General features: G+C 44.2%; 6 protein-coding genes across 6 annotated transcripts; 4 read left to right on the top strand and 2 right to left on the bottom strand.

Moving 5' to 3' along the window:
• Positions 1 to 1,481: 1,481 nt before the first annotated feature.
• On the top strand, positions 1,482 to 3,163 carry PADG_02470 (uncharacterized protein; the record flags this gene model as incomplete). The annotated part of the gene is made up of 6 exons (XM_010759701.1): positions 1,482 to 1,747; positions 1,902 to 1,971; positions 2,033 to 2,115; positions 2,241 to 2,460; positions 2,574 to 2,941; positions 3,070 to 3,163. 6 exons carry the CDS (start codon positions 1,482 to 1,484, stop codon positions 3,161 to 3,163), a joined length of 1,101 nt encoding a protein of 366 aa, XP_010758003.1.
• A 687-nt stretch (positions 3,164 to 3,850) lies between these two features.
• PADG_02469 (uncharacterized protein) lies at positions 3,851 to 6,048 on the bottom strand (the record flags this gene model as incomplete). The annotated part of the gene is made up of 3 exons (XM_010759700.1): positions 3,851 to 4,972; positions 5,041 to 5,859; positions 5,929 to 6,048. 3 exons carry the CDS (start codon positions 6,046 to 6,048, stop codon positions 3,851 to 3,853), a joined length of 2,061 nt encoding a protein of 686 aa, XP_010758002.1.
• A 378-nt stretch (positions 6,049 to 6,426) lies between these two features.
• PADG_02468 (uncharacterized protein) lies at positions 6,427 to 6,952 on the top strand (the record flags this gene model as incomplete). Its single annotated transcript, XM_010760167.1, has 3 exons — positions 6,427 to 6,501; positions 6,568 to 6,757; positions 6,876 to 6,952. 3 exons carry the CDS (start codon positions 6,427 to 6,429, stop codon positions 6,950 to 6,952), a joined length of 342 nt encoding a protein of 113 aa, XP_010758469.1.
• A 570-nt stretch (positions 6,953 to 7,522) lies between these two features.
• On the bottom strand, positions 7,523 to 8,313 carry PADG_02467 (uncharacterized protein; the record flags this gene model as incomplete). Its single annotated transcript, XM_010759699.1, has 3 exons — positions 7,523 to 7,815; positions 7,873 to 8,057; positions 8,123 to 8,313. The coding sequence occupies 3 exons, from the start codon at positions 8,311 to 8,313 to the stop codon at positions 7,523 to 7,525; spliced, it is 669 nt and encodes a 222-aa protein (XP_010758001.1).
• A 469-nt stretch (positions 8,314 to 8,782) lies between these two features.
• PADG_02466 (dolichyl-diphosphooligosaccharide--protein glycosyltransferase subunit STT3) lies at positions 8,783 to 11,455 on the top strand (the record flags this gene model as incomplete). Its single annotated transcript, XM_010760166.1, has 6 exons — positions 8,783 to 8,912; positions 8,997 to 9,020; positions 9,158 to 9,238; positions 9,333 to 9,926; positions 9,982 to 11,098; positions 11,185 to 11,455. The coding sequence occupies 6 exons, from the start codon at positions 8,783 to 8,785 to the stop codon at positions 11,453 to 11,455; spliced, it is 2,217 nt and encodes a 738-aa protein (XP_010758468.1).
• Positions 11,456 to 12,044: 589 nt separating this feature from the next.
• PADG_11433 (uncharacterized protein) lies at positions 12,045 to 12,338 on the top strand (the record flags this gene model as incomplete). The annotated part of the gene is made up of 1 exon (XM_010760603.1): positions 12,045 to 12,338. One exon carries the CDS (start codon positions 12,045 to 12,047, stop codon positions 12,336 to 12,338), a length of 294 nt encoding a protein of 97 aa, XP_010758905.1.
• Positions 12,339 to 12,444: the final 106 nt, after the last annotated feature.

Here is a 12,444-nt window from a genome sequence, read left to right as displayed (position 1 = left end):
TGGGGTAGGTTCCACGGCTAGTTTAACTGCTGGTGCCGAAGGTACCAACCAGCAGGGCCAGAAACAACAAACAACGTACAGAGTACCCGATAATTTAAATTGTCTCTTCAGATTTGAGGTACCCGAACCCAACGGCCCTTGATTTCCCACGCCAAAGTGCCACCCAGCAGCCCGCCTCAACCAAGGGATTCACTTATTTTCAACATATTAGTTCAATTCTGCAGTTGCTTTTCTGCTTTATACATATTTATTGTCTTATGATATTTCTTTTTATTGTTTAATATACTTATATATTTTTTTTAAATATTTTTAATATAAATTTCAAATATTTTATTTTTACAAGTTATATTAAAATTAAATATTTTAATAGCTACTAAAAATATTAATTATTTATATTATAATTTAGTAAAAAATTTATTAATATATTTAAATATAATATATTTAAATATAATATATATTATTAATTTATCTTTAATTATAATTTTATAATTGTAATAGAAATTATTTAAAAACTTAACTAATATTATTATAAAATAATTATGATAAAAGTTGTCTAAATTATAAATATTAAAAATCTCATATTCGCTTTTTAAATTCTAGAAATATAACTTATACTTTGAATTAATTTAAGATATGTTCTATATCAACTTCTAAATATTCCTGTTTACTTTTTAAATCATCTGACTATATAAGTAAAAAATCATTCTTATTAAACTTTTGTAGCTTTTGAATATATGTAGTTTTTTCTTCTTTCTTAGAAAGATCACTAATAGTAATATCTATTAATGAACTTAAATTTTTTTTTTTTTTTCAAAGAGCAAAACTTATTATGATTTATATTTTTCATATTTAAGCTTAGTAGTAGATCTTTAATCATTGCATATATTCTATTTAACTAAGAAGATAAGTGTTACAGTGCTGCTACTTGTAATATGAATTAAGATTGATTTGCTCTGCTCTAAAAAATTGCTCTTCTTCAATTCTCAAGTGCCTCTTTATATCCAGTTGCTCATTCATTTCATATTCTAATCATCATTTTAGTATTCTTGTCACAGCTACCTAGTTAGGTTGATGAATTGAAACTTTTTTTTTCTTGTTTATCATCTTGACTTTAGACTGAGCTATGACAGTTAATACTAAACTTCTTTTTCTCAAAAAGCTCTGGGGATTGAGTAGACAGGCCTTAATGTTCACATCTATGTCCATGTCCATGTCTGAATAACCTTCTCAGTGGTTGTGACGGTGCTGAATACTCAGAACTGTGATTAATTTTTTATTCTTCTTTATTGTTCTTATCTTCATTATCCAGCTTTCTGTTTAACCTCGGCCATTCCGGCCGGTCGCAATTGAAATACTCGCATTCGCCTGTCTGGGGTCTTCATAAATTGACAACGATGTTCCTGTTCCTGTTAACGATCACTTTTTCTCCGCCTTTTCGAGAGCATCAATTCCCGCTTGCACATTTTGCAGATGGCTGAAAAATGCCCCTTTTCGCCCTGGGAGCGCTGGGTACAAGTCCCGGCAAAGGCCAAGGAGTCGGGGAGAGTATTTCTACTGTCGAGGCTGAAAATGAAACTTTAAACAGAGCTCAAGAGAAGCAAGTGGAGCGCAGACTGCGTCTGAAGGTAGATATTCGACTATGTACCATTGCTGGAATCATATGCAGTTTCAACCTGCTAGATTCCGGCATCATTTCCTCAGGCTCGGTAACTAGCATGACGACCGATCTCTCGCTGGAGGGAACTCGGTACTCAGTAGCTATCTCTATTTTCACCCTCTCAAGTGTTGTCTTTCAAGCGTCCATCCACAGTCGCAGTCCGCTTCATTAGCCCCCGCATATGGTTCTCTCTGATCACTATGTTCTTTGGCCTGATTACTATGTGCACGACTTTTATACAAAGTTGGAGACAGATGATTGTCCTCCGGATCCTTTTGGGCATTTCCAATGTCTGGGGTCTGTCCGGGTCTGACGTATCTGATCAGTAGCTGGTATACATGGGAAGAGCAGCAGCTCCGTTTTGCTTTTCTGCAGGCTGGAGAGGTTCTAGTTCTGGCATCTGGGGACATTATGATTTTCGGCTTAAATCATCTTGATGGCCAAGCTGGGCTTGAGGGGTGACGGTGGATGTTCCTGGTCAACGGCCTTATTACCATTTTTGTGGGCATCACCACATCCTGGTGGATGATTGATTTCCCTGAAAATGCGCACCGAAGCTTCCGCTTCTTTACTGAGTCGGAAGCGGAGAGAGTAACAGGGAGGATCCAGAAAGACAGAAAAGACGCACTCCCGGTGCCATTTTCCGTGTCCAAGATCCAGGCTCATTTTCTCGATTTCAAACTGTACAGATTCAGTTTTCTCTTCTTCCTCTTGAACCTGGTGTCAACCTCCCTATCATACTTTCTGCCAATCATCCGGGCATGGGCTTTGATGCAAACAAGTCCATTCTACTTTCTGCACCTGTGAGTTTAACCAACCTAAGCTCAACCTAACTCCGCCATATGTACAGTGATACCCACTATAACTCAACCCAACCAGAAAGAGGCCTGGCATTTAACTGGCCCTGCTCATCCAGCCATACTACTACGCCGTCATCCCCGTCCTCCTCACCTCCTTACTGGGGGACAAACTGCGCCTCCGCGGACCCCTCATCTTCTTTAACTCCCTCAGCTTTATTGCCGGCTTCCTAATACTTGGCTTCCCAACTTCCAAGCAAGTCACTGTCCGCTCAATAGGCACATTCCTCTCCACGGGTGCGTATGTTTCCAACTGGGCTGCCCTGAACGCTTACCTGGCGAACAACATCGTTGGCCAGTGGAAACGGGCCACCGTTGCGGCTTCAGTGACTGCCTCTAAAGGTCTCGGGGGCATTGCGGACAGTTTTATTGTGAGATCTAGCGAGGCGCTGACGTATGAGACGGCGGTTTGGGTTCTATTGTGTAAGTGAAAATCTAATTAAATTTGGAATTCGCGATTATGATTCATTTTCATTGAGGAAATTATGAGCGTTTGATGTTCCTTTTTGGGTTTATCTGGAAATACGGACTAACCTAAGGGTTGAAATTATTTAGCTCCCATGCGCTGATGATTGCAATTGTCCTCGTTGTTCTCAACGTACTTTTACGTTATGAATCAACGACAAAGGGCAAACGAGAAAATAATTGAGGGGGTGGTATGTTCCTTTTCTCCACTGCTTTGTTCGAGGTCATCATGCTAACATCTCCTGCTCGTAGGTTGGGTTTCGTTATACTTATTAATAAATATCCTGGCTATTAACATCTCTTTTGTGTTTATATATATTCAGTTAAAATCAAGGCTGGGTGCTGGGAAACAGTTTGTACGAATTTCCTTTGGTCCTCTATTAGCTTTGAGATGGGTCCGGACTTTATAAAGATATATTAGTATATATATGTATTAATGAGGAATTGGCTGAGGAGGATAGGTCGTTATGCCGTAGTTTATGTTTATGATCATGGAATGAGATCATAGATATCTAGAATTTAAGCTATCCTATTTGAAAAGGGAAAAACATGAAAATGATTTGGGTATTTTGTAGATCTTGGTTGGGGATCGCATGAGACACCATTGGAACAAAAATAAAATTGACGTTAGGAAAGCATACATAAATTGACAAGAGTCTGAAAAGAAAAACACCGGAATAACTGTGGTGATCCTGATCTGATGTAGTGAAGAGAAGTGAAATAAAGAAATGAGATCGAACATGAAATAACAGGGAAAGAAGTACATAGGTTATATGTCTGTTGAACAAAAGATATCAGATTCCCTAGACGGAGGAGACAAAGCCAAGATTTAAAGATATAAAGAAAGAAAGAAAATAAAATCCCCTTCCGTTCAATCCCTCCCCTGCTCCAACTTCCCCACGAGCCTCTTCATACCCGACCACTGCTCAACAGGCACTTCATCAGGACCTCCACTCAAATCCTTCCCAACCTCAAACACCGTCAAAACCCCGTCAAGCCCACCCGTCGCCAGGCGACGGCCATCCCTCTCCTCCCATGCAACTTTATTCAAACTCTGCTCAATAACTGCATTGCGTGCCTTCGTCGGCGCCTCGCGTGCCGCATACACCTCCGTGTCTGTGCACAGGTCCCACACCTCAACGAACCCAGCGCCATCAACCAGGGCAAAGACGCCAGGTCGATGCGGGGACCATCGCGCGTCGTAAACGACATCTTCACGATTCAGGTCCAGGACGGGCGAGACCACTTGGGCCGGGCTTGTGGCTGACGTCCCTGATGTATTGGTTACAGCGGGTGGGCGTACGCGCCAGAGTTTCACGCTCCAGTCCAGACTAGAACTGAGCATTAGGTCGCCTAGGTCAACTGCTCCGCATGCTGGGTGAAAGGCTGTGGACATGACCGGGGCGGCATGCCCGCGGTATGAGAGACGGTGGTCCGTTCCTGCTTTGGCGCCTGCACGGTCATAGCGGTGACAGGGGTAAATGGCGCCCTCTTCTGTGCCGACGAGGAAGAAGGTTGGGTCTGATTGGGGAAATGTCATAGTGGTTGGGGCGAGGTCTTCTGTTTTGGACGGAGGCGGGGTGGTGAGTTCGAGGTATTCTTGGGGTTGGGAGAGCATGTCGACGGTCCAGGCACAAACGACCCCGTCTGTCGAAGCGGTGATGATGTTGTGGGCGTTTTGGGTGCCGACGATGGAGATGTTGTAGACCGGGTGGGTGTGGCCAGATCCTGTTAGTGGGGTTTTTTGGACGGGGGCGCCGCCTCCTGCGCGAGATGATCTGATGTCCCATAATAGGACTTGACCGGAGTACGAGCCGCCTACAATGAGGTTTGGGTGGAAGGGGGAGAATTTCGCAGTTAGGATGTCTGACATGGAATGAAAGACGTATTCTGGTCTTGAATGGAGATGGAGATTCCATACTTGGACTATACCATTGGGATCGTGCGGAGCGGTAACGTTATTCGTGTAGGAAGCCAGGACCAATTCTGGGAACTGTAGGTGAAGTTATTTCAGTTCTAGTCAATCTAGACAGCTTGAGATGTCATATGAGGTAGACTCACCTTTGGAGAAAAGTTGATATCACTTATCACTCGTTTCTTGCTCCATCGCTCATCGTAGAATTGAACCAACTCCTCAATTCCTCTCCGTTTACTACCACCATACTCATTCTCACCACCATCGGTTGCACCAACCCCACCCAATGCATAATCTGTAAGGACGTCATATTCCTCATCCAATGCTCTTTCGATGACTTTGCTGGACTTCTCCACGAAATCTAAGAAATCGTTCGACGAGGTAACAGCATTGAGCTCGTCATTTGTAAGGGTCCGCAAGGGATATCTCATTCCTGCTGATTGTGGTGCAGCATTATCCTCAACCGCTTTTTTCGTGGATTGTATCTCTTCTTCAATCTCTTTCCGTAGCCTCTCCCGTATCTCCTCGTCACGCTCAGGTTGTTGTCTCCGGCTCAACCGCTTACTTGCACGGGAAGTTGTTGGAGAACCAGCACCCTCTAGATCAGATTGGCTATCTGTTGACTGACTTCTTGGCTCTGTCCATGAATCTGTTTGTACACCTTTGCTGTATGTGACGATCTCGGGTTTAGGGGGGACGGGTTCTGGGGTGGACAGATCGGAAGGGAATGGAGTGGTTTGAGTTGCAATTGATAGAAGCACGGGCCTCGATGGAGGCGTTGCAGATTCGATATTCTCACCACTAAGTTGGCTTGCACTGAGGACTGAATTGGGACGACTTCCTCGACCCCTGGGCGATTCTACCCCGTCCTTGAAAGCTGCTGATGAAGGTCGATCGACCAGCCGTGAAATAAAACTATCGAGCTCTGCTCTGCTATCTGAGCGGCTGGGAGTGGGAGCTAGAACCTATGATATGTACTTGATGTCAGTATAGAGAAAATATTACGAGGTGAAACATTCAAGGAGCGAGGTCACCTCCGATCCTTCAATACTCTGTCTGTTCTGTGAGAACTCCTTTTGTCGCAATTCCCGCTGACGCTTGAGCTCTGCAAGCTTAGCCTTCTTGGCCAGAATCTCATCTTTCCGCTGCTGCATTGCGATGTAGCTGTACCCTGATACCGTTAGTGACCAGGTTTAATACTCATAAGTTCTTCGCGCTGTTGTGAATATATCTATTTACTTTATTTACTTGTGTTCGATATCGCGGGTTGGATGAGTGGTCTGTTCCTTACATAAGCAGCTCGGACAGGTAGAAAAATCCCGAACTTCTTCAACTCCAACCAACGCCGGCTTTGAATATCTATCAAACAACGGTTTTGAATCTCTATCAACAGCCCTTGCTGGAAGCCATTGACCGCCCGCAACTCTCCTGCACACTTCAGAGGTTGACGCTCTAGCGGTCACAGTACTTACCTTTCTCATTCCTGTCCTAATTAAACACCCCTTTATTGTTGGGCTTCATATCACACCGTCATGGCGACTTCGCAAGGTGTCAACGTGAGCGCCCAGTTTCCCCGAAAACTTCCTCATCCCTCTATCCGATGGATCGTACGATAAGGTCAAGATCCACCTGAGTACTGATAACGAAATGTTTTCTGTTTTATTTTTCTTCAGGTACTACGCTACTCCGCCCTTTTTGCCGGCGTTCTCTACGGTTTCTACCACCAGTCAACCGTTAAATCGCAAGCCAAGCAGGCCCAGATAGATCGAGAATATAGCCGCAAGCAGTCATTGATCGAGCAAGCTAAGGCAGAGTACGCGAAGAAGAACGCACCTCCAGGAATTAAATCTACGAGCCAAGGAGGTATGTTTAACGCGATCGATACGGAATGTTATGGATGTCGGGAATGATCGTTTTACTTCTGTAGTGCTCATAATTCCGTGGAAGAATGCTGATGGATTGTTACAATTCCTTATTTCAGTCATAACGGATCCGGAAGATAAGAGATTCGATCTCGAAGCTTTTATAAACATGAAAGCTGCCGAAATGGCGAAATAAACGATTTAAGCGGCTGTGAGGATGGATCGGTGTGGGCCATTCAAAGAGATTGGTGGAATTACTGATTCAGCAGGGCTCGATGGCGCAAAAAAAAAAAAAAAAAAAAAAAAAAAAAAAAAAAAAACTCAAACTGCTCTCGAAAGGTCGGTCCCTTGCACCCAAATGAGGACGCTATGCATATCCGAGTGCAGTGTTGGAGAATATCCATTTTGTACTATTTATCTATCGTGCAACAAAGTTCCATTTTCCTTGCGTACAGAAACAGTTATAAAAGAAGTCACCATTGGTTCCATTTTTCATCGTGTACATATATCCTAGAGGGCAATCTTTAAGATTCTGGCTGGTTTCGAGAATCTACATTTCTCAACTTCATCTGTTCCATTTAACTTCCTGGCAAAAAGCATCTCGGCATCATGTCCGTTTGGCAATTGGTTTCATTAAATTGTGTCTCAACATACATTTTGCGATGTGGGGTTGCAGATAAATCAACCCGGCGTAACAGTGAGTCGTAGATTCATATTTCGTTTCTCGTTGCAGTTGTATGAGCCTTACGGCCAACAGGGTCCAATTTTAGTCGCCATGGCTCCTCTGTTGTGCCACCAATCGGCTTATCATAGTATCGTTTGAAACAGTCTCTTTCGGTATTTCAGTTATCACCTTCGGAATGAATAACTTTGATTCCGCGTTCCATTCCCAACCTTTCCCTGTAAGCCTGTCAACCAGTTTGGGGCATGCGCCATCAGGGGAATCACTCATTGTATCGTCTCCTAAGGAGTCGAGGCCGAGATAGTGTGCAGCAGTTGATGGCCGGATCGATCCGAAGGCAAAACTAATCTCATCGAACGTTTTATTGTGGAAGTAGCCTGCGTGGAATTGTTAATTTGGAAAAGTGGAATAGCTGATATCTTCCATATACGTACGGTGATACTGCTGAACTAAAGATTTATTCATGGGCTCTGGCCATGGGGTCTGTCGTAGAAGGGAGTATATTTTATCGTAGTTCTTATTCCAAACTGCTCGCACAAGTGATATGACGCTCTGCAGTATAGGATCCACTTTGACAAGAGACTCAGGTAGCCTCCTCAGCAGCATACGTGTTTCATAGCTACAGATGAGCAGTTAGTCAAGAGCGAGGGAGAAAGGCGGACTTGTTTTGGGTGAATAGCGAACATTTGATCCTCCAGGAGAAGAGCGAAAATGTATGAGGAGTAGTAAATGCGGAGAGGCTCCGCGTCGCTAGCTGTATGAGTAATGCTACACGCTAGACTGACTTCACCTTCAAGCTCCATAAGCTTATCCAAAAGGACAGCTGCTGAGGGAGCTGTTAGGAGCATCAAGTCCATATCTGCCATGGAGAACATCCTGAAGGTCGGCGATGGAGCTTGAGAGGCAGAAGTTGAGAAAGAGAATAGAAACGCTTGCAAATTAAGCACTCTAAATCCACAGCAGGAAATCGAACGTTGAAACACACACACACACACCCACACAAAAAAAAAAAAAAAAAAAAAAAGGGAGCAGAATGTAGCGAGTGTAGAGGAACTATCAGAAACATAAGATGATGATGGGATTCGTATAAGTTAATGGAACGGGTTTATATAAAAATGGCGGACCACCTGTCTGCTTAAGGTTCCCGCAGAGCCTCAGCCGGAAGCATGATGCCAAGCCCCGAGAGACCACCTTGCGGAGCTTCCAATCGACTCTGAGGACTCGACGGCGACGACGACGTCGACAACAACAACAACAACTGCTGCTGCTACTGCTACAGTGAGTGAAGACGACACATTGTACCCGTTCTCCATAATATTGTGTCTCCTTGCTATCTAGGCCGGTATGGCCACCCCTACTATTGAACGCTTCCTGGAAGGTTCCACCTCAAAAACTACTCGAGGTCTGCTCCGGGTTATCATTCTTGTGCTAATAGCCGCCGCCGCCATCGCCAGTCGACTCTTCAGCGTAATAAGTAAGATAGCAGTCTTTCCACTTGTTATTGTCATATAGGCCTTGGAATTAAATAACCAATGATACTAATGAATGTGAAATGCAGGATTCGAGTCTATAATACACGAGTGTATGTACGGTCTCTCGCTGACGCTAATCTCCGCCCCAGCTCCCTACTCCTACATCTAGACTCTCTCTCCCCGATTGCGATCTCCAATCAACTTTATTAAAACTACCCCATATGCTGACAAAACGCCTGATCTGTAGTTGACCCGTGGTTCAATTTCAGAGCAACTAAATATCTTGTAGAGCATGGCTTCTACAGCTTTTGGGATTGGTTCGACGATCGTAAGGCACTTCTCCAACCAGGACCTTATATCTGAGAGCTATCAATACGTTAGAAATGATAGAAATCTAAAACTGTGTATGTTCTTGTAATTAGGAACATGGCACCCTCTGGGTCGTGTCACTGGTGGCACTTTATACCCAGGCCTGATGGTAACCAGCGGCGTCATCTACCATATCCTCCGGTTGCTTTCCATACCAGTCGACATCCGAAACATCTGTGTGCTTCTTGCCCCTGCATTCTCTGCCTTGACTGCCGTGGCGATGTATCTCCTAACTTGTGAAATGTCCCCGTCACCATCCGCTGGGCTCCTCGCCGCTGCTTTCATGGGAATTGTCCCAGGCTATATCTCCAGGTCCGTCGCTGGGAGCTACGATAACGAAGCTATTGCTATCTTCCTTCTCGTTTTCACCTTCTTCCTCTGGATCAAGGCCGTGAAGAACGGATCGATTTTGTGGGGTGTGCTGACCGCGTTGTTTTATGGTTACATGGTTTCAGCCTGGGGTGGATATGTGTTCATCACCAATTTGATTCCCCTGCACATTTTTGTTCTTATATGCATGGGCCGCTACAGCTCCCGCATTTATATCAGCTATACCACCTGGTATGCGTTGGGAACATTAGCCAGCATGCAAATTCCATTTGTTGGGTTCCTTCCTATTCGAAGTAGTGATCATATGTCAGCATTAGGTGTGTTCCCGTCACCTTGTTGAAACATCCTTCACTGGGAACTAACCTCGTCCAGGAATCTTTGGTCTTATCCAAGTCGTTGCTTTTGTCGAGTTCATTCGTTCCCAGGTACCAGGGAAACATTTCCAAACTCTTCTAACGGGTTTGGTATTGCTTATCTTTAGCGTCGCTTTCGTGGGTCTTGTTGTTCTCACCGTTTCGGGAGTTATTGCTCCCTGGAGTGGCCGGTTCTACTCGCTTTGGGATACTGGTTATGCTAAAATTCACATTCCAATCATTGCGTCCGTTTCCGAGCATCAGCCAACAGCTTGGCCCGCGTTCTTCTTCGACCTTAGCATGCTAATTTGGCTCTTCCCAGCTGGTGTTTACATGTGCTTCGTCCAACTAAAAGACGAGCACGTCTTTGTTATTATCTATTCTGTCCTCGCCAGCTATTTCGCCGGAGTAATGGTGCGATTGATGCTTACTCTGACTCCCATTGTCTGCGTTGCATCTGCAATAATTTTGTCCTACATTCTCGATACCTATCTTCTCATCTCTCCCTCAAAACCAAAGGACAACAAATCATCTCAAGCTGGTCTCCGATCTGTACAGAAAGAGGATGTCAGGATCTACTCAAAGCTTTCGAAATTAGTTTTATCCGGCTCCATTGTTGTCTATCTGCTCTTATTTGTGGGACAATGCACCTGGGTAACGTCAAATGCATACTCCTCTCCGTCAGTTGTCCTAGCAAGCAAAATGCCAGACGGAAGCCTACACATCATTGATGACTACCGCGAAGCCTACTACTGGCTACGCGAAAACACCCCAGAAAATGCCAAGGTTATGGCGTGGTGGGATTACGGTTATCAAATTGGTGGCATGGCTGATCGCCCAACACTCGTTGACAACAACACCTGGAATAATACCCACATTGCAACCGTCGGCAAAGCAATGAGCTCGCGTGAGGAAGTCGCTTATCCCATCCTTCGACAACATGATGTTGACTATGTCTTGGTCGTCTTTGGCGGATTACTGGGATACTCTGGAGACGATCTCAATAAGTTCCTGTGGATGGTCCGGATAGCTGAAGGAATCTGGCCTGATGAAGTCAAGGAACGTGACTTCTTCACTGACCAGGGTGAATACCGTGTAGACGGTGAAGCCACGCCAACCATGCAAAACAGTCTTATGTAAGTGTTTCTCCTCTTCCTTGCCTCGATAATTGACTGCTGCATATACTCGGCTTAAACATCCACTCACTAACCGTAATATTTAGGTACAAAATGTCCTACTACAACTTCAGCACTCTTTTCCCAGGTGGTCAAGCAGTCGATCGCACCCGCGGCGTGCGCCTCCCAGCGCAAGGTCCCCAACTAACTACACTCGAGGAAGCATTCACCAGCAAGAATTGGATTATCAGAATCTATAAGGTTAAGGATCTTGATAACGTTGGACGAGATCATAACCGTGCCGTCGCCTTCGACAAGGGGCGCAAAAAGAAGAAGGCACTTAAGAATAGGGGGCCAAGGGTTCTGAGAACCGAATAGATATTCTTGACCGTTATGTTCCTCCCTCCTTCTTTCTCTTTATGTCGAATTTGTTCTTCTGTTTTGTCGTTTATAGTTAACTTTTTCCGTTTTGTAGAATGTATTTTTTTTAAATTTTTATTTTATTTTTTATTTTCTTATTCTCGCTTTTTCGATTATTCTAAGTTTAAAAAGTCCTAAGATAAAAGGGGGTTTCTTTCTGATTTTCGCTTTTATTTCGGCACGATCTCAACCGGGTTTAAAGGAAAAGCATGAGGCCCAGATTGAAATCATAGATTAACTTTGAACAACAGGCACACAGGACTGGAAAGGGTTCTCTTCTATCTTGTATTTTCCCCTGACCATTTCAAGCTTGATCAATGCTTCCATTTACTGCATTGCACATGTACGATTCTTTTCTTTTTCTTTTCTTTTTCTTGTTTTTTTTCATGGAGTTTTCCATAACCCACCCATCTTGTTTATTGGTCCTTTTATCACTTTTTCACCACAGCTCCATTCTTGTTCGTCGAATTAGTTCTAGAGAGAGAAAATATCTTAGAAAGGGCGAGATTTGATAGTTTATTGTCAAGATGGTGATGACTATGACACCATGACCCTGCAGCGGCCTATTTCCCCACCACACCAGCTGTCTACTCGCCGAGCATTCCAGAATTCCTTTCAACAGCTCCTGACGGGACATTTACTTCCGGCGATACGAGCATCTGCACAACCTAGGAGCCTAGACCAATCAAAACATTCGCTGACTGTGTCCCATAGCGTGGATTGTGGACATAGTGGCACAGCACCCCTTGAGCATTCCAAGGGACAAACTAAAGATGGAATACGAGAAGTCTATATAAGGCCTCGACCAGGGATGTTGCGGAGACCACCACAAGGTGGATGATAAAGGGCCTCCATGCAACTTAAACTCTGAGGCAGATGAAATAAATACATCGAGTGAGAATACACGGCAGAAACTGAAATGAATCCTAAAATAATATCACAATACA

The sequence above is a fragment of the Paracoccidioides brasiliensis genome (genome assembly GCF_000150735.1).
Source record: "Paracoccidioides brasiliensis Pb18 unplaced genomic scaffold supercont2.3, whole genome shotgun sequence".
NCBI lineage: Eukaryota > Fungi > Ascomycota > Eurotiomycetes > Onygenales > Ajellomycetaceae > Paracoccidioides > Paracoccidioides brasiliensis.
This window is presented reverse-complemented; position numbering and strand designations above follow the sequence as displayed.